Source organism: Cetorhinus maximus, chromosome 33, assembly GCF_964194155.1.
Source record: "Cetorhinus maximus chromosome 33, sCetMax3.hap1.1, whole genome shotgun sequence".
NCBI lineage: Eukaryota > Metazoa > Chordata > Chondrichthyes > Lamniformes > Cetorhinidae > Cetorhinus > Cetorhinus maximus.
The window spans coordinates 13,370,925-13,391,914 of NC_135911.1; the positions used below are offsets into that span (position 1 = coordinate 13,370,925).

The 20,990-nt window shown below is 44.6% G+C and overlaps 3 protein-coding genes across 3 annotated transcripts in view; all 3 read left to right on the plus strand.

Moving 5' to 3' along the window:
• LOC144671614 (myelin-associated glycoprotein-like) overlaps nt 1-20,990 on the plus strand; it is a 125,154-nt gene that overhangs the window by 48,527 nt on the left and 55,637 nt on the right. The window contains exon 2 of the mRNA XM_078533631.1: nt 275-643. Coding sequence (XP_078389757.1) covers nt 275-643 — 369 coding nt within the window. The remainder of the gene's footprint in view (nt 1-274; nt 644-20,990) is intronic.
• On the plus strand, nt 3,654-15,069 carry LOC144671541 (sialic acid-binding Ig-like lectin 8). The gene is made up of 7 exons (XM_078533493.1): nt 3,654-3,795; nt 4,724-5,062; nt 8,304-8,400; nt 9,507-9,588; nt 10,879-11,111; nt 12,283-12,364; nt 13,997-15,069. The coding sequence occupies exons 1-7, from the start codon at nt 3,654-3,656 to the stop codon at nt 14,243-14,245; spliced, it is 1,224 nt and encodes a 407-aa protein (XP_078389619.1). The 3' UTR covers nt 14,246-15,069.
• The window catches only part of LOC144671566 (uncharacterized), a 205,932-nt gene continuing 202,907 nt past the window's right edge, over nt 17,966-20,990 (plus strand). Inside the window, exon 1 of the mRNA XM_078533519.1 lies at nt 17,966-19,639. The gene's annotated coding sequence lies outside the window, so the exon portion shown is untranslated. The remainder of the gene's footprint in view (nt 19,640-20,990) is intronic.

The following is a 20,990-nucleotide window of genomic DNA, read 5'->3' on the forward strand; positions in this document are numbered from 1 at the left end:
ATTTGTCTTTGCTCTTGACACATGCAGAGCTCAGGCTAGAGGCGCTTTGTTAGTGTGTTTCACAGTGTCTTCTGGAGTAGGGTCAGTGCTGAGATTGGGAACAAGTCAGTCCACAATGCTGCATCGGAATGAACTATACAACAATATGGGGTTTGGATCAGAAATAATCCCTTAGACAATGAGAATCCAAAGAGGTTCCTTAGACAATGAAGATCCAAAGAGATTCAGTTAACATTGAGGATCCAGAGTTAAATACTGACATTTCTCTCCCAAGTTGGACTGTCACAAGAGTGGAAAGGCGACACTGCACGAGAGGTGACAGCGCAGGAAGGTTCGTGTGTACAGATTCCATGTCATTACAGTTATCCAGCACATTTGGAAAACGAACATCGAGTCGGAGCCTGGTTTAATAACGAGACACACAAATTCGGGGATCCCGTTGCCTTTTACTCCGAGGATCACAGCCACGAGTTACCACGGTTCCGCCATCGGACCCGGCTGTCTGGAGACCTGAAAGATGGTGACTGTTCCCTGATTATAAACAACATCAGACGGGAAGATGCAGGACCTTATTTTTTCAGAATAGAATTTAGCAGCACGAATAGCTACAACTATTACCCTGCAACCCGGCTTCACGTTTCTGGTAAGTGCTGTATTATACTTACTCAACAATTCACATTCAACACTCAATGGGAAATAACACAAACTGTGACGTTTACATATTAACACAAAACACAGCTTATTATAACGCACTGTCTGATTCTCAATAACCTGGTGATGGCTTCCAGTTCAGTCCTAAAGCAACCTCTAATACTCTCTTTAATATCAATGATTGAATGTATTGACTGTGTCCGTCAATGTTATCAGGTTATCCACTCCCATCGATCTCTCTAATCCTGTTTAAAAGTCTAACAATTTGACAAGAGAAAGACTGGCATTTCTATAGCGTCTTTCACCACCTCAGAACGTACCAAATCACTTCACAGGCAATGATGAAATTCTTGAAGTGTAGTCACTGTCTAACGTGGCAGTGAGTTTGTGCACAGGAAGCTCCCACAGACAGCAATGGAATCAGTGACCCAGATCTCTGAGAGAATGATGAGCCAGGGTTCCATGAGCTGTGGGCTGCTCCATCACCCACACCCCAGTGTTGTCAATTCCAGGGTTTCGGAGTGAAAGTGCATTCAGCTCAGTGACACATTCCCCACCAAGTTTGAAAATAGGAAAGTTGCTGCTGATTGTTGTAACCTCTCAGTTCTGATCTCATCATTGAAAATGTGCTTTCAAAATACAAAAGCAAGTCTCGCATTTCTATAGCACCTTTCACCACCTCAGGACAATCCTAAATCGATTCACATCCAATGAATTGATTCTTGAACACACATTCTCCCGACTCTCTGGGTAACGAAGTTTCTCCTGAATTCCCCATTGGATTTATTAGTGACGATCTTATATTGTCAGCCTCTAGTTTTGCTGATTGTGAGGAGTGTAAACACTCTCCGTGTCTACTCGATCAAAACCTTTCATTACTTCAAAGTTCAAATGAGGTCAGCCTTCAAACTTGTCTTTTTATTTCAAGGGAACAGAGACCCAGCCTGTACATCCTCTCCTGATAGATAACCCCCCACATTGCTGTGATTATCCTTGTGAAGCTTCATACCACTCTCTCCAGTGTCTCTATATCCTTTTTCCAAATGCTGAGTCTGTTCTCCCCGAGCTGTGAGCTGTTTCTCCACCCTCACCCAGTCTGGTCAAATCAAGGGTCACTGAGTGAATGTGCATTAAGCTGAGTGACAGAGAATCACCAAGTCTAAAAATAGACAATTCTTCAATGATCATTGTAATCTCTCAGTTCTGATATCATCCTTGTAAAAGTGCCTTCTCTTGTGGGACTGTGATTTCTATTTGAACTGATGCTTCACGTTATATTTCTCTAAACGGATACATTCTCTGTCTGTTAGATTTCACAGATAAACCCACGATATTCCCTGCTGAAATTATTGCAGGAAAGCGTGTGGATATCAGTTGCGCCTTCAACACAACGTGCAATGGAACAGCAGCACCTGTCTTAACCTGGGACACTCCCACTGACGTACCTGGATCAGTCTCAAACACTGTAACTCAGCATGGCGTCACTCTGACCTATACTTCTGTTCTGGCCCTGATCCCATCACTCAAACACCACGGACAAACTCTCAGCTGCAGAGTGAGATATCCATCTGTTTCATCGGAGCGGACACTCGTATTAACTGTGCAATGTAAGTACAGACATCCTTTTTTCTACATTAACTGGAATAGTATAAAATGTGCACAGCAAGGTTCCACATACTGCATTTTGTTTTCCAACAGACCATTGGTCTTTAACTGGTAAAAACTGATCTTTGACAGGGCAGTAATTCCTTTCTACTGACTCTCCGACAGTGCACAATGAACTCAGAGACTCATAGACGCTTACAGGACAGAAGGAGGCCATTTAGTCCATCATGTCCACGCTGGTCAGCAAAGATCTCCCCAAGTGCATCATCTCACACATTTCCAGATTGAATTCAATTTGCCACAGCTCTGCCCACCTGACCAGTCCATTGATATCCTCCTGCAGTTTACGGCTATCCTCCTCACTATTTACCACCCCACCAATTTTCCTGTCAGCTGTGAATGTCTTGATCATTCCCCCTATATTAAAGTCCAATTCATTTATGTACACCACACACAGCAAGGGCCCCAGCACCGAGCCCTGTGGAACCCCACTGGAAACAGACTTCCTGTCACAGAAACATCCCTCTACCATTGCCCTCTGCTTCCTGCCTCAGACAATTTTGGATCCAACGTGCCACTTTGCTTTGGATCCCATGAGCTCTTACTTTCTTGGCCACTCTGCCATGAGGCACATTATCAAAGGCCTTCGTAAGCCCATGTAACCATATCAAAGGCATTACCCTCATCAACACTCCTGGTTACCTCCTCAAAACAATTTATCAGGTTTGTTAAACACGACCTTCCCTTAACAAATCCATGCTGACTATCCCAGATTAATCCTTGTCTCTCCGAGTGCAGATTCATTCTGTCCTTCAGAATTCTTTCTATTAAGTTCCCCACCTCCGAGGTTAGACAGACTGGCCTGTACTTTCCTGATCTATCCCTTCGTCCCTTTTTTAATAATGGGACCATATTCGCCATTCTCCAGTCCTCTGGCACCACATCTGTGGCCAAAGAGGATTTGAAAATTATTACCAGGGCTCCTGATATCTCTTCCCTTTCCTCCCTCAACAGCTTTGGATTCATCTCATCCGGGCTTGTGGATTTATTCACTTTTAAGGCTGCTAAACCCGCTAGTACCTCCTCTCTCTGTGTTCATTTCCTCTAATATTTCACTCTCCTCCACCCTGATGTTATACCAGCATCATACCTTTCCGTTGTGAAGACCGATGCAAAGTATTCATTGAGGACTGTACCCAGGTCTTCCAGGTTCACACACACATTACCTCGATGGTCCCTAATCGGCCCCAAACTTTCCCAAGTTATTCTCTCGCTCATGACCATTGTGTCTGGTCTTCTGCGTCTCTTGGCTTTTCTCCAGCCTCCCCTTTAAATTCGGCCGGATAAGGGTCAGGCGGGTGCGGAGATCTCTCTTCATTAGGGGTTCTGCAGGGGCAATGCTGGTCGTTGTGTGTGGCGTGGCCCAGTTTGTGAAGAGGAACCGGGACAATCTCGTGCCGATGGAATCCCCGTCCATCTTTCTCATCCCGGATTTAAAGGTTTGGATGCCCGCTCAGCCCTGCCGTTCGATGCTGGGCGGTAGGGTGAGGGTTTGATATGGGTAATGAAGTGCTGAATAGTAACTGAGGGCGGTGGTCTCAGGCAGTTTAGAACAATTTTTATTCACTCGTTGAAAGTCTTCGAGTCGGGGGCGTTCGGTGACTTGAGAATGAGGATCAGTTCGGACGTTTTGCTCCCACATGTGGATAATAGAATCAGTCTCTTCTTCTCCTCTCCCGTGATGTCGTTAGCGGTTGTCACATGTTTAGTCCACCTGCATTCTCTTAAAGGTATATGGTACTCCACATTACCACAGGGAGCCTATAGCACAGACTTAACAGCGTGTTTGCCTCCTCAGCACTGACCCTTCTGCAGTACAGCAGTCCCTCATTACTAACTCTCGAACAGTGTAATGCTCCCTCAGTACTGCTCCTCTCACATTGCACTGGTCAATAAGTACAGATACTCTGACTGTGCAGTTCAACCTCAGCAGTAACCCTCCAACAGTGCAGCTGTCACACAGTACTGACCCTCCAACAGTGCAGCACTCCAACTGTACTGACCCTACAACAGTGCAGCACTCCCACAGTACTGACCCTCCAACAGTGCAGCGCTCCCTCAGTACTGACCATCCAACAGTGCAGCACTCCCGCAGTACTGACCCTACAACAGTGCAGCGCTCCCTCAGTACTGACACTCCGAAAGTGCAGCTCTCCCTCAGTACTGACCCTCCAACAGTGCAGCGCTCCCTCAGTACTAACCCTACAACAGTGCAGCATTCCCTCAGTACCGAAACTCCAACAGTGCAGCTCTCCCACATTACTGATCCCACAACAGTGCAGTGCTCTTTCAGTACTGACCCTCCAGCAGTGCAGCACTCCCTCAGTGCTGAACTGAAATGTCTGCCCGTATTACGTGCTTTGTGGTGAAGGAACCTAAATTGATATCACACCTTTCACATTCTCAGGTTCTCTCAAAGTGCTTCACAGTCAATGTAAATTAACTGATCTTTATTTGTTTTTAGGCGCACCACAGAATCTCTCAATTACTTCTCCTGATATGATTAAGGATTCATCGATCAGTATAATTGAGGGGAATTCTACAGTGATAATCTGCTCTGTCGAGTGTTTCCCAGTTTCTAACCTGACGTGGCGACATCTTAATGTCCCAATGAACAGAACAAGTTCCAACAATGAGCTGTGGTTGGTGATTCCTCACGTTACACCCAGGGACACTGGAGACTATCAGTGTGTGGCAGAGAATGAACATGTAGCAGTGGAGGGGTTCATAACCATCACTGTGGAACGTGAGTGTACACAGACTTCAACAACAAACACACACACCCAAAGACATAGAACAGACACAAAGTGACACAGGCACAGACACACACACACAAACAGACATACACACACACACACAGACATACACAGTCACACACACACAGACATGCACACAGACACACACACACACACACACAAACAGACACAGACACACACACAGACATACACAGTCACACACACACAGAGACACACACACACAGACATACACACAGGCATACACACACAGACACAGACACACGCACCCACAGACACTCACAGAGACACAGACACACACACACAGACACACACACAGACAGACACACTCATGCACACGCCCATTGCCTCATCTCTCAGTTCCGCACTGGATCACTCAGGATCATTGGCCTGGTTTTTGGGCTGTGTTGAAACATTCAGTTTGGACGCTCCTTAAAACCGATATCTCTGACCAAGCTTTTGGTCAGAGAAACATACGAACACAGGAATGAGGAACAGGAGTAGGCCACTCGGCCCCTCGAGCCTGTTCCACCTTTCAATAAGGTCATGGCTGACCTGAATGTAACCTCAACCTCACATTCCTGCCCGACAACCTTTCACCCCCTTGTTAATCAAGAATCTATCTATTCAAAGATATTCAAAATATTCAAAGGGAAAACTTTTACCTGGGCAGGTGGGTGCGTGTCCCACCCGCTCGAGTGTAAAATGACGCATGTTGATGTCGGGCATTAACTGAGCGACCCCTTATTTTTAAATCATGACCCCCAGTTCAAGATTCTTCCACAAGAGGATTATGAAAAAAGACCGGCAGCTCACGTAAAAGGAAACCCCAAAGTTATGTATCAGCACATGAATAGGAAAAGGGTGGTGAAAGGAGGAATGGGTCCGATTAAGGACCAAAAAGGGGATTTACACATAGAGGCAAGAGGCATGGCTGAGGTGTTAAATGAATACTTTAAATCTGTCGTTACCTATGAGGTAGATGCGGCCCAAGCCATGGTGACAGAGCAGAAAGTCAGTTACTGGATGGGTTTAAAACTGAACAGGAGGAGGTATTGGATAAATTGTCGGTCCTTAAAGTTGATAAGGGACCGGGACCGGATGAGAGGCATCCAGAAAATTGAAGTAAGTGAGAGTGGAAATTGCAGAGGCACTGGCAATAATCTATCAATAATCCCTGGATTGTGGGGAGGTGTCGGAGGACTGGAGAATTGCAAACAATGCGCCCTTGAACAAAAAAGGTTGCAAAGATCTTTCCTGCAAATACTGACCAGTCGGTTTAACATCGGTGATGAAGAAACTTCCAGAAACAATTATTCGGGATAGAATTAATAGTCACATGGAGAAATATAGATGGATTTAGAAGAGTCAGCATGGATTTGTTAAAGGAGAATCCTGTTTAACTAACTTGCTGGAGTTTTTTGAAGAGGTAACAGAGATGGTTGATGAGGGAAAGGCCGTTGATGTGGTGTATAAGGACTTCCAAAAGGTGTTCGATATAATGCCACACAAAAGACTTGTGAGGAAAGTTATTGGTCATGGAATAAAAGGGACAGTAGCAACGTGAATACAAAATTGGCTGAGGGATAGGAAACAGAGAGTAATGGTTCATGGGTATTTTTCAGGTTGGAGAAGATTTTTAATGGAGTTCCCCAGGGGTCGGTATTGGGACTCTTGCTCTTCCTGATATATATAAATGATCTAGACCTTGGTGTGCAGGGGACAATTTCGAACTTTGCAGATGAAACAAAACTTAGGCGAACTGTAAACTGTGAGGAGGAGGGTGCAGAACTTCAAAAGGACATTGACACGCTGGTGGAGTGGGAAGAAATGTGGCAGATGAAGCTCAATGTGGAGAAGTGTGAGGTGATACACATTGGTACAAAGAACATGGAGAGACAGTGTAAAATAACACATACTATTCTAAAGGGTGTGCAGGAGCAGAGGGACCTGGGTGTATATGTGCATAAGTCATGAAAGGTGGCAGGACAGGTAGAGAGAGCAGTTTCTGAAGCATGCAGTATTCTAGGCTTCATTAATAGGGACATAGAGCGCAAGAGCAGGGGGGTTATGCTGAATTTATATAAGCCACTGGATAGACCTCAGCTGGAGTATTGTGTACAGTTCTGGGTGCCACACTATAGGAATGATGTGAACGCATTGGAGAGAGTGCAGGAGAGGTTTATGAGAATGGTTCCAGGGATGAGGCACTTCAGTTATGAGGAAATATTGGAGATGTTGGGGCTTGAATTCCTTGGAGAGGAGAAGGCTGAGAGGAGACGTGACAGAAGTTTTCAAAATCATGAGGGGCCTGGACAGAGTAGATAGTGAGAAACTGTTCCTGCTCCTAAACGGATCGACAAACCAGAGTGCTAAGTTTTAAAGTGTTTTGCAAAAGAAGCAAATGCGAGGAGAGAAAAAACATTTTTCACACAGCGAGTAGTTAGGGATTGGAATGTGCTGCCTGGAAATGTGCTGGAGGCAGGTTCCATTGAAGCATTCAAGAGGGCATTGGATGATTATTTAACGTCTCTCTGTCACTTTGTAGCCTCCTTTAGCCCTCTTCACCAGGTCATCCGTCCCTAACATCACCTCATGTGACTCGGGATCGAGACAGGTTTTAGTCAACAGTGAACAGGTAGAAATTGGTGTTTGATTAATATTCAAATATTACATTCATCAATTTTTTTATCAATAAATGTAACATTGAAAAGGGAGAGCTGTATTTATTGAATGAGCAGAACATCCCGAAACACTTTACAGCCAACGAGATATATTTGAAGCGTCGTCATGTTGTAAAGTAGGAAACACGGCACTACCCTGCGCACAGCAAGATCCAAACAACAAGGTGACAGTGACCTGATAACTGAATATTTTAGTGAGGTTGGTTGATACATATATAGAGATTACAAATATAATGTGGGTCACTAGTGACCGTTTAGGGAGAGAAACCTGTCCATTTTAACAGGTCGGATGTATATGTGACTCAAGTCTCAAACACCGTCATGGTTAACTCTTACCTGCCCTCTGAACTGCTCTCCCAGTTTGGGTCAAACCAGTGGTTCAGGAGGAAGACCCCCCACCGCCTTCTCAAGGGGAAACTAGAGATGGGCCATAAATGTCAGCATTACCCGAGAATGAATATTTAAACATTGAGTGAATGTATCGCTTCTCGAGATACATCGGAACATTATTCTAAAACTGTAGTGCAGTAATTAATGGCTGTTTTTACAGGTAGAGACTCCAGTAAATGGACAGTCGGATTGGTCACGGCTGGGAGCATGTTGAGTGTTTTCCTGGTTGGAATCTTCATCTTCATCTGTGTGATAAAGTAAGTGTGAAGATTTAACTTGATTTTAATATAAACATTTGCTTCAATGTTCTTTCCTTAAGTCGGTGATTCTTTCCATTGGGATCAGCACCGGGCGCCTCTCCGTAAATGGTCCCTGTGTCCACTATGATCTGGAGAGAACCTTTTGTTGTCCTGTATCCAGGTAAACGATCACAAGACCCAGAGATTCCTCACTCTGCACGATTACTCCTGGATTGTATCAGATCACCTTGTGATTCCACACAACCAGAGTGACCACACCCCGATGATCGGTTCATTCACCGGGAACGGCTTTGCAATGTTCCAGGGACTTGAATAAATAACTGTACATTCCCATGTTGTATCTGCCTCTCTCTGATTTAGATTCACAGGGATGGTATCAGAACTGGGAGGTTATAACCATCACAAGGATTGAACAGTCTGGGTAGTGGGGCTAATTGGACAGTTTTTTCAAAGGGCCAGCACAGGCACGATGGGCTGAGTGGCTTCCTCCTGACCTGTGAGATTTTTAACTCTTTCATCGAATGTGGCTGTCACTGGCGAGGCCGCTATTAATTACACATCTCTAATTGCCCCTTGAGAAGGTGGTGGCGAGCTGCCTCCTTGATCCGCTGCAGTCCATGTGGTGTAGGTACACCCACAGTGCTGTTAGGGAGGGAGTTCCAGGATTTTGACCTAGCGACAGTGAAGGAAAGGTGATATATTTCCAAGTCAGGATGCTGAGTGATTTGGGGGGGATCTTCCAGGTGGTGGTGTTCCCATGTGTCTGCTGCCCCTGTCCTTCCAGATCGTAGAGGCCGTGGGTTTGGAAGGTGCTGTTGAAGGAGCCTTGCTGGGTTGCTGCAGCGCAACTTGTAGATGGTACACACACTGCTGCCCTGTGTGTTCGTGGTGGAGGGATTGAATACTTTAGGTGGTGGATGGGGTGTGAATCAATCGGGCTGCTTTGTCCTGGATGGTGTCGAGATTCTTTATTCTATGCTTTGTGCAGAAATGATTGAAAGAGACAGTCCAGTCGTTGGTGTAAGGTTACAGTGGGCTCTGTGTCTGTGCTGCACTGACTCTCCGCTATATGATAACCACAGTGTGATATTGTGTTATTGCAGGAGAAAGACAGTGACGGAGGAGAGAGATTCAGGGACCAGTGACGTTGCATTGACCCCCAGTCCACTCTCTGTGAAGCACCAGGTACAGAAGCTGTTTACATTCACTCCAAAGCTTCAATCTCAATGTGTAGACAACACGTGTCCCAAATTCCCAGTGGGGTTACCCACTGATTTGTACCTGTGGAGTCAGCAATAGTTCATTATCATGCTGTCTCTCTCTTATGACGCAGCAACTGGTAAAGGCTGTTGTTTAAAATCCCAGAGGGAAACTTCAAACAACTGTCGTAACCTATATTTCCCAGTGGAATGTTTGAGATGCAGCTCTAAATTCAGGAATAAGGCCAACAGCTCTCGAGATGGTTTTATATCAAACTACATGAGGCATTTATTAATTTACACAAGTTAAACATATGCACATGGCTACAAACTAGAATTTTCATAACTTTTTAACAAATTCCCAAACTAATCTCCTCTAAGGCAACCCATAGACTATAAGCAGACACCATTTTCACCTTACAAATTCCAAATGAGGTTCCTTTCACTTTGGTGCCTTTGCAGACAGGTGTAGGCTTACAGCTGCTTTGATGTTACAAACCTCTGCTCTGCACACACAAAACTGCTGGAGTTATGCCCAGCGCTTCTCTTTGAATATAAATTCTCATTGAATCATCAGGACCTTTGAACTCCACCTCTTCAAACAATAAATCCCCTTTCATTGTATCAATTTTATTAGTAACATAAACGTTGATTGGTTTAAGATTTCACTCACAGACATTGAACGCTCCCTTTAAAAATGCAAATTGACTCTTTATCTTCCTTTTTACATCTCAAAACTACTATACATCAAAGCACCCAGTCTGGCTGGCTTTAATCCAATTAAAACACACACAGACACACCCACAGCTTAAACCACGATTTGAATAAAAATAATTTCCAATAACATTATATAAATTAATAGTCTGATGACAGTCTCTCTCTCTATCCCTTCCTCACTTTATTTCTCTCTCTCTCTCTCTCTTATCCTCTCTCTGATTACAAGAATCATGTTAATGAGCCTCAGGCCAGACACCTGAGTGCAGAATCCAAGCCGTCACTCACCAGAGCCATTAACCAGGGAGTGCGAGACTGACAGGAGGTCAGTATGAAGGGAGTTCTGCACAGCCGGAAGGTTAGTACTGAGGGAGTGCAGCACTGTCAGAGGGTCAGTACTGAGGGAGCACTGCACTGCCATAGGCGGTTTCTTTCATATGACATGAGAGAGAGGGTTAAACCCACTGAGACACGACTGACACTAACGTGGCTGCACAATACTTTAACCATATCAGTGCCAGTAAATGATGTGAGGATGTCTTCTGTTTCCTTTTCTCTGTAGGGTAAACAGAACGTGCTGATTACTCAGCCCCGGGATACAACCAGAGACACAGCTAGAGACGGGGTGACCCCAGCTCTCCGGGATCTCTCTGAAGGTGCAGTGGGAGGCGAGTCTGGACATTGGCACACCGACAATCCCGACGCCCTTCTCTACGCCAATCCCCTAGTCTTCAGGGTGCCCAGTGGTGATGGGTCTGTTCACATGGAAGTGGAGACGGAATACGCACAGATCAGGTTCGTCCGAAACTGAGTGTGAAATGGGGAGAGGGAGTGAGGAGGTGTGGGGGTCGGGGAAGGGATTGAGATTCCTGGGAACAGGAAACAACCCACATGTGGGAGAGGCGGAGAGCGGGAGGAAGGGATGGAATTGGGCTGCGGTTGGTGTGGTTTAGAATGAAATGCTTCTCCAGAGAGGACTGGATGCTGAGCTTTTGGAGACAGAGATTCATTCTCTCTCTCTCTCTCTCTCTCGCTCTCTCCCTCTCTGTCTGTCTCTCTCTTCCTTTCTCTGTCTGTCTCTCATTCTCTATCGTTTGCTCCTCCTTTAAGATGCCCGTTTATAACTGACTCTTTGTTGACTCAGCTTCTGGTCTCCTGTCACTAACATCTCCTCATGTGCCTCAGATTCAGATGAAGATGTGACTAACAATCCCCGCATGAACCTTGGGGCATTTTGCTGCATTAAAGTTGCTATGTAAATGCAAGTTGTTGTAGTAACTTTGTTCTGCTTCGATTCAGAATGGAGCGACAAAGGCTCCCTCGACAGGGTGTGTGGGCAGCAGGCTCGCAATAAATGCATTGAGCTGTGAGATTTTTAATTCTTTCATCGAATTTGGCTGTCACTGGTGATTAATGTCCATCACTAAATACCCTTGAGAAGGTGGAGGTGAGCAGCCTTCTTGACCCGCTGCAGTCCATGTGGTGTAGGTACACCCACAGTGCTGTTAGGGAGGGAGCTCCAGGATTTTGACCCAGCGACAGTGAAGGAACGGCCGATATATTTCCAAGTCAGGATGGTGAGTGACTTGGAGGGGAACTTCCAGGTGGTGGTGTTCCCATGTGTCTGCTGCCCTTGTCCTTCCAGGTGGTAGAGGTCGCGGGTTTGGAAGCTGCTGTTGAAGGAGCCTTGCTGAGTTGCTGCAGTGCATCTTGTAGATAGTACACACACTGCTGCCACTGTGCGTTCGTGGTGAAGGGAGTGAATGTTTAAGGTGGTGGATGGGGTGTCGATCAATCGGGCTGCTTTGTCCTGGATGGTGTTGAGCTTCTTGATTCCGTGCTTTGCGCAGAAGTGATTTAACGAGACAGTCCCAGTCGTTGGTGTAAGGTTACAGTGGGCTCTGTGTCTCTGCTGCACTGACTCTCTGCTATATGATAACCACAGTGTGATATTGTGTTATTGCAGGAGAAAGACAGCGACGGAGGAGAGAGTTTCAGGGACCAGTGACATTGCATTGACCCCCAGTCCACTCTCTGTGAAGCACCAGGTACAGGAGCTGTTTACATTCACTTCATAGCTTCATCTCAGTGTGTAGACAACACGTGTCCCAGATTATCAGCCGGGTTACCCAAGGATTTGTACCTGTGGAGTCAGCAATGGTTCAGTATCGAGCTGTCTCTCTGTTATGACACAGCAACTGGTAAAGGTTGTTGTTTAAAATCCCAGAGGGAAACTTTAAACAACTGTCTTAACCTATATTTACCAGTGGAATGTTTGAGATGCAGCTCTAAATTCAGGAATAAGGGCACCAGTTCACGAGAATAGTTAATATCAATATGCATGAGACATTTATTAATTTACACAAGTTAAACATATGCACATGGCAACAAACTAGTATTATCATAATTTTTAAACACATTTTCAAGCTAATCTCCTCTAAGAGAACCCATAGACTTTAAGCAGACACCAGGCAAAGCATTTTCACCTCACAAATTGCAAATGAGGTTCCTTTCACTGTGGTTCCTTTGCAGACAGGTGTAGGCTTACAGCTGCTTTGATGTTACAAGCCTCTGCTCTGCGCACACAAAACTGCTGAAGTTATACCCAGCGCTTCTCTTTGAATGTAAATTCTCATTGTATCATCAAGACCTTTGAACTCCACCTCTTCTAACAATAAATCCCCTTTCATTTTATCCATTTTATGAGTAATATAAATGTTGATTGGTTTAGGATTTCACTCCAAGACATTGAATGCTCCATTTAAAGATGCAAATTACTACCTTACCTCTTTGTTTACATCTCAAAACTACTATACATCAAAGCACCCAGACTGGCTGGCTTTAATCCAATTAAAACACACACAGACACACCCACTGACAAAACCTCTGTTTAAAAAGACAATTTCCAATTACATTACAAACAATAATAGATTCATAACGCTCTGTCTCTATCCCTTCCACCCCCCCCTCTCTCTCTCCCTCTCTCTCTCTCTCTCATCCTATCTCTGATTATGAGGTTCATGTTAATGAGCCTCACACCAGGCATCTGAGTGCAGAATCCAAGCCAGCACTCGCCAGAGTCATTACCGAGGGAGTGCGAGTCTGACAGAGGGTTAGCACTGAGGGAGTGCTAGACTGCCAGAGGGTCAGGACTGATGGAGTGCTGCACTGTCGGATGGTCAGTACTGAGGGAGCACTGCACTGTCGGATGATTAGTACTGAGGGAGTGCTGCACTGTCGGAGGGTCAGTACTGAGGGATTGCTGCACTATCAGAGGGTCAGTACTGAGGGAGCGCTGCACTGTCGGAGGGTCAGTACTGAGGGAGTGCAAGACTGACAGAGGGTCAGCACTGAGGGATTGCTGTAATGTCGGAGGGTCAGTACTGAGGGAGTGTGAGACTGACAGAAGGTCAGTACTGAGAAAGTGCTGCACTGTCGGAGGGTCAGTTCTGAGGGAGTGCTAAAAATGTCAGATGTTCAGTAATGAGGAAGTGCTGCACAGTCGGGGGATCAGCGCTGAGGAAGTGCTGCATTGCCATAGCTGCTTTCTTTCATATGATATGTGAGAGAGGGTTAAAGCCATTAAGACACGACTGACACTAACGAGGCTGCACAATAATTTAACACTGTCAGTGCCAGTAAATGATGTGCGGATGTCTTCTGTTTCCATTTCTCTGTAGGGTAAACAGAACGTGCTGATTGCTGAGCCTCGGGACACAACCAGAGACACAACATTTGAGGGGGTGACCCCAGCTATCCGGGATCTCTCTGAAGGTGCAGTAGGAGTCGATGCTGGACATGGGAACCCCGACAATCCCGACGACCTTCTCTACGCCAATCCCCACGTCTTCAGGGTGCCCAGTGGTGATAGGACTGTGCACAGGGAAGAGGAGACGGAATACGCACAGATCAGATTCAAGCGAAACTGAATGTGAAACGGGGAGAGGGGGTGAGGTGATGTGTGGGTGGGGGCAGTGATAAAGATTCCTGGGAAATTGAAACAATGTACTGGGGGAGAGGGAGAGAGAGGGAGGAAGGGACAGAATGGGTATGTGGTTGGCGTGGTTTGGAATGAAATGCTTCCCCAGTGACAATTTGATGCTGCACCACTGGGGAAAATTATTCAGTGCATCTCTCTCTCTCTATCACTCTCTCTCTCTCTCTCTCTCATCCTTTAACACAGTCCTTATTAACTGGCTTTGTTGACTCAGCTTTTGGTTACCTGTCCCTAATATCTCATTATGTCTCAGAGATGGATTTATATGTAGCTAACAATCGCCTGAAGTGTCTTGGGACAATTTGCTACATTAAAGGTGCTACATCACTGCAAGTTATTGTGGTAACGTTGATCTGCCTCGATTCACAGTGGAACCATGGAGTGTCCTTCGACAAGGCATGTGTGCAGCAGGCTCGCAATAAATGCATTGCACGGCAACAACTAAGCATGTCCTTTGATGCTGGTGCATCCCAGTCCTGCTGTGTGGACACATCACAACCGAGGGACTGCCCCACTGCGTGCAGCCAACATGGCCGAATAGCAATGAGCATAAATGTGACGTCGCTCAACTTAGTTAACATTTCAAAATGTGCTTTCTGAATTCTGCAACTTGTTTATTCTGTGGTAGATTACAATAAGCTTTTGCATTTTCTATAATATTACATTGATTGTCACACGGGATTAAAATGATCACACTGTCCTGTATAGATATATTTTTATTAAACATCTTACTCGGGAGCAAACTTCCTGCTCCAATCTATTAATTCATGTCATTGCATGTCCCCACCAAATAATGTAAGTTTCTGTGTCCACATTTATCAAGAAAATTTCCCATGTAAACATGTCATACTGTAGTTACACTCCCCTGCCAGTGGTGGTGCTGTAGGCACACCAAATTCTTTCTCAGAGACTGCAGTACATCTCCCAGTTGCCTTTACAATATTATTAAGATACAGGGAATGGGGACAATCTTCACACTGTGGTTACAATGTTGTTAAGACAGAGCTGGTGAAATCTTCCCCTCTCCCCAGAGTTGTGGGCAGCATCGGTTCTGGCTGTGAGACCCCCAACACTCATCCCACGTCCCCTGTTTATTTCCCCATCCCTGCTCTAACTTAGCACTTTTAGACATGAAGGGCGGGGCCCACAGGAATGTGTGGAAGGGCTGCGCATCGTTGCTGGAACAAGGATCATGGCGGGTCTCCCAGGATTGGATGGCGGAGTGAGGGAGGGGGAGCAGTGGGGCAATATCCACATCCTCCCCAACACCCCCATCACTGTCACTACCAAGAGGGAACATCAGTCTCGAGACAGAATCTGACCAACTGAGGCAAACTGACACTGAAACCAGCATCAACCAGTGTCCCAGCAAATAAGGTCAGAGTCGGGGAAAATGGGAAAAAGACAGAAAGCTTCTTAATCTGAATGCACACAAGAGAGAATCTAACCATCTCCCCTTGATATTCAATGTCATCACCATCAGTGAATCCCCGAATATCAACAACCTGGGTGTTACCATTGACGATAACCTGAACTGGATCAGCCATATAAACATTGTGGCTACAAGAGCAGCTCAGAGGCTGGGAATCCTGCTGCGAGTTACTCACCTCCAGTCTCCCCAAAGCCTGTCCATCATGTACAAAGCGCAAGGCAGAATGGAATACTCTCCACAACACTCAAGAAGCTCGATACCATCCTGGACAAAGCAGCCCGCTTGATTGGCATCCCTTCAGCCACAGCAAACACTCACTCCCTGCATCGTCATTGCTCAGTGGCAGCAGTGTGTCCCATCTACAATATGAACTTCAGCAACTTAGCAAGGTTCCTTCAACAGCACCTTCCAACTCCACAGCCTCTACAATCTAGAAGGACAAGGGCAGCAGACATAGGGGAACACCACCACCTGGAAGTACCCTCCAATCCACACATCATCCTGACTTTTAAATATATCGCCATTCCTTCACTGCTCCTGGGTCAAAATCTTGGAATTTCTTCTCTAATGGCATTCTGGGTGCACCTACACCACGTGGACTGCAGAGGTTAAAGAAGGCAGCTCACTTCCCCCTTCTCAAGGTAATTTGTGATAGGCCATAAATGCTGGCCTAGCCAGTGGTGCCCACTTCCCATGGAAGAATGAACATATAAAAAATAAATTTGTAACAAAATGAATGATTCATAGCACAATTAGAGATGAATGGGTACGATAATATAGACACTGCAGAGAGTTGGTTGCAAGTTGACCAAGGTTGCAAATTCAAAATTGAAGGATATTTGGAATTTTTGAAAGGTTAAGAAAATGAAAAGGAGGTGGGGTAGCTCTGTTAATAAAAGATGAGACCTGTAAAGTAGTGAGAAATGATTTTGGCTCAGATGTCCAGATGCACAGTCAGTTTGGGCGAATATAAGGAATTGCAAGGGAAATCAATCTCTGGTTGGGTGGTTTATACTCTCCCCTGACAGTAGTTACACTACAGGGACTGATTATAAATCATGAGGAGGTTTGTGTGAAAGGCACCACAATAATCATGGGAGTTTACAATCGTCATATAGATTAGACAAATCAAATTAGCAAATGTAGCTTTCAGCGAGATTTCACAGATTGTATTCAGGACAGTACTTTAGAACAATCCAACATAGATCCAACCAGGGAAGCGGCTATTTTAGTCCTGGTAATGTTTAATGAGACAAGTTTAATTAACTTCTCAATATAAATGACCCTCAAGGGAAGAGTAATCATAACGTGTTGAAATCTAATATTCAGTTTAGAAACTTGGGTCTTAAACTAGTGTCATAAATTTAACGAAAAGCAATTACACGGGTTGACAACAGAGTCGGCCCAAGTAGGGTGGGACAGCAGGTTAAAGCGGTGGAGGTGGGGGGAGGTGGGGGGGTGGTAGATGAGGAGTCACGGGCATCTAATGAAATCTTTCATAAATGCTAATAAAGATATCTTACATTCAGAAAGAAAGAATCTATAAGAAGGCTGGAGCATCGGCGGCTAACTCAGGAAGCTAAGGAAGCTATCCAATTGTGAGATAAAGCTGGCAATGTTGGGAAGATTAATGATAGACTGGAGATTGGGAAATTTTGAGAAACCACAAAAGTGAGGGAAGAAATATAAGGAGACAGAAATGATAATATGAGAGTAAATTAGCAAGAACCATAAACAATCACAGTGAGATTTTGTACATTAAAATAAGAGAGAAGCTACAATAAAAATCAGACACATAGAAAATCAGACTGGGGAATTAATAATGAGAAACAAGGAAATGACAGAGACTTTCAACAAGAATTTTGTGTCTGAATTCACAGTAAAAATCTCTAAAACCATCCCAATAGCAGGAGAAAGTCAAGGTGCAACAAGGAGGGAGGAACATAAAACAATCACTGACACCAGAGAAAAAGTATTCAGAAAACTAATGGGACAAATGTTCACAAGTCCCATGGAGAAGACGGCCTGAATCTGAGGGTCTGAAAGGAAATGGCATCAGAGACGGTGGCTGCATTGGTTGCAATCTTCCAGAATTCCTCAGATTATGGGAATGTCCCAGCGGACTGGAAAAACATAAATTAAACACCCCTTTTCAAGAAAGGGGGGGAGACAGAAAGCAAGAAACTACAGGTCAGTTAGCATAACATCTGTCACTGGGAAAATACCAGAATTCATTATGAAGGAGGTAGCAGCAGGACATTTAGAAAACCGTAATACAATCAGACAGAGTCAACACGGGTTTGTGAAAGGGATATCATGATGAAAAAAATATTAGATTTCTTCGAGGATGTAACAAGTGGATTGGATAAAAGGGAACCTGTAGATGTGGTGTATTTGGGACTATGACACAGCCAATGGTATAGGCTGAGTTGTTCAAATCCCAGAGGGAAAATTGAAATAACTGTCATAACCCAATTTTGCTATTTGTAATTTCGAGATGAAGACTTTGAATTCAGTAGGAATAAAACCACCGTGACTTGTGGTTTTTTTTTATATAACTCTAAATAAAACGTTGATTAATTTAACAACAAATTTATCATACACACATTGGCTACAAATAACTACTATAATAACTTTTTAACAAATCCCCCAATTAATCATCCCCACGTAAATCTCTACTAAGGCAACAATGAACCATTGACATAATATAGACACCAGGCAAAGCACATTTGACATTACGAATTCAGAATGTGGTTCCTTTGCAAGTTGTTTGGAGGCTACAGGTTGGTTCGGTCTGAAATGCCTCTGCCTCACACACACAAACTCCATTCTTTACATAGCTAGCTTTCCCTTTGAATGTAAATTTTCCATTGTATCACTCAGTCTTCTGAACTCCAGCTCTTCGAACAATAAAACCCCCTTTCATTGCACCAATTTCATGTGTAAGCTGAAAAAAATAAACACATCTTTTTGATTCTTCTAACTAGGTGCAAGATTTTACCCCCAGTCTTGAATGGTTTATTCAACAAATGCATAGGAACACTTTACTTTACTGTTCTCCTCACAGTTCACCCAATTAACATCTCAAAACTACTAAACATCAAAGCACACAGACCAGCTGGCTTTAATCCAATTAAGACACACACAGACACACACCTAGACATGGACCACAACTAGAATTCTATTTTAAAAAATAATTTCCGAGAATATTTTACACTCAAATATCTCTTCATGACATTGGATTTCCAAAAGGCATTCGATAAGTTGCCACATAAAAGGATACTGCACAGGGTGAAATTGGATGGTGTTGGGGGTGATATATTAATATGGATAGCGGACTGGCTAAGTGACAGGAACCAGAGAGCCAGGACAAATAGGTGATTTTCAGCTTGGTAAATTGTAACTAGTGGAGTGGCACAGGGATCAGTGCTGAGGCCTCAACTATTCACAATCTACATTAGTGACTTGTATGAAGAGACTGACTTTGCTGTAGATAGATTTTCTGACTGTATGGTGAAGATAGGTAGGAAGTATATAAGCTGGGCAGGAAAGCAAGTTGTGAGGAGGACACAAAGAGGCTGAAGAGGGAGAATAATAGTTTCAGTGAGTGGACAAAAAAATGAGTGGATAGAATATGAGGAATGAAAATGTCAGGTTGTCCAGCTGGTCCTATTTGTTCTGTTCTTATATTCTTATACAGACACAGAGTTTGCTGACAGTGCACAGAAAAGTGCTGTTCTCTGACTTTGTTCCAACTTCCTCATTTTCACTCACAGTGACACATCAGCTCTTTCTAATTAAATCCACAGATGGATCAGCACAAGATGAGCTCATTCAGCCCAAGCAGAGCGTGTGGGCAGTTCCTCCCCAGGCGAGCAGTCGGACAGGTCCTGGGTAAGTAATGCAATGATTGGAATTCACTTCCACGACCAACACCGTCCTTTGTTGATGTTGTGACTTTATAAAGACAGAATCCAACGATTAATGCCTTTGAAAGATTTCGACTGATTATTGAGATCTGGGTGTGAGGCTCAAGTCTGTTGTGCAGAACATCTTTCTAGCTCAAGGCACATGAGCTTTCGGACGTCCTGAGGTGGTGAAAGGTGCTATAGAAATGCAACTGCTTCATTGTTTTTCTTTCTTAAAGCCTTGTAACTCTATGCAGAGCACCTATTATCCCACAGAGTATCAAGTTGGTCTGTGAAGACATTGTCTAAAAGCAGTTCTGATCTCTCGAGAGCTGTCGGACAAGAGGTGAGGTCTCATTAACTCCATTCTCTTTCAGAACTTCGGAGTTAGAAGCTCATGAAATATCTGGGAGTGAACAATGATCGGGAAATCTTACTTCCTCCTGTCACTTCTTCAAGGTAATATCATCGCCAGCTCAGACTGATTTATGATTAATAGTCTTTGTAAAAGATCATTCTTACTGAGCTCTGATTGGGAACCAATTCAGCAGTGAGCCAGTGTACAAACTCACACCAAGTCCTATTCACCCATTTCCCCTGTGCTCACTGAGTTACATTGACTCCCTGTCTGACAGCAGTATTGGAGGAGAGCAGAGGTCTTGGAGGGTTGTAGGGGCTGGAGAAGGTTACAGAGTTAGGCAGGGTTGTAGCAGCTAGAGCAGAATCTTAAAATTCAGGTGCTGTCGGGCGTTGGTCAGGGAGCGGTGGGGAGTGATGGGTTGAGTAGAGAAGAAGGGATAAATACCGAGGGATGAAGTCCATCCCGACGCGAGGTCTCCAATAGCAATGGCCTGAAATTTGTGTCCTTTGCTGCCTTTATTCAAAATTGCCCATGAAGTCAACACGGCACCTCCTAGAATAGACAGGCTGTTCAGCGTCACACTTCCTGTCCATTCTCACCATGCTAGAACCTTCGATAAGGGAGCAAGATAACTGAAAGAGAGAAGAAAGTCAAATCTGTCTGTCTGTAATGGTGTCAAATATTCGGAGTTATCATGAGTGTCTCTGATCTGCTGCAGAGTTTAAATTTCACAGAATCTGAGCACTTTTCAGCTCAGAGAGAGACCATTGACTCACTGCCTGAAAGGGCGGTGGAAGCAGATTCAACAGGAACCTTCAGATGCGGAACTGGATAAATACTTGAAGGGAAATTTGCAGGGCTGTGCGAAAGGTGCTGGAGGGGAATTGGGAAAGATCCAACACATGCACGATGGGTCAAATGACCTCCTTCTGTGTTGTATTATTCGACAATCAGACAATTTACGAACTTATCAGCA

Bases quoted from the DNA above. Each gene is read 5' to 3' on its own strand.
- LOC144671541 (XM_078533493.1), top strand. From the start codon at position 3,654: ATGCTGGTCGTTGTGTGTGGCGTGGCCCAGTTTGTGAAGAGGAACCGG. The intron at 3,796-4,723 runs GTAGGGTGAGGG...TCACATTCTCAG, and splicing joins CTGCCGTTCGATGCTGGGCG to GTTCTCTCAAAGTGCTTCAC. The intron at 9,589-10,878 runs GTACAGAAGCTG...TTTTCTCTGTAG, and splicing joins CACTCTCTGTGAAGCACCAG to GGTAAACAGAACGTGCTGAT.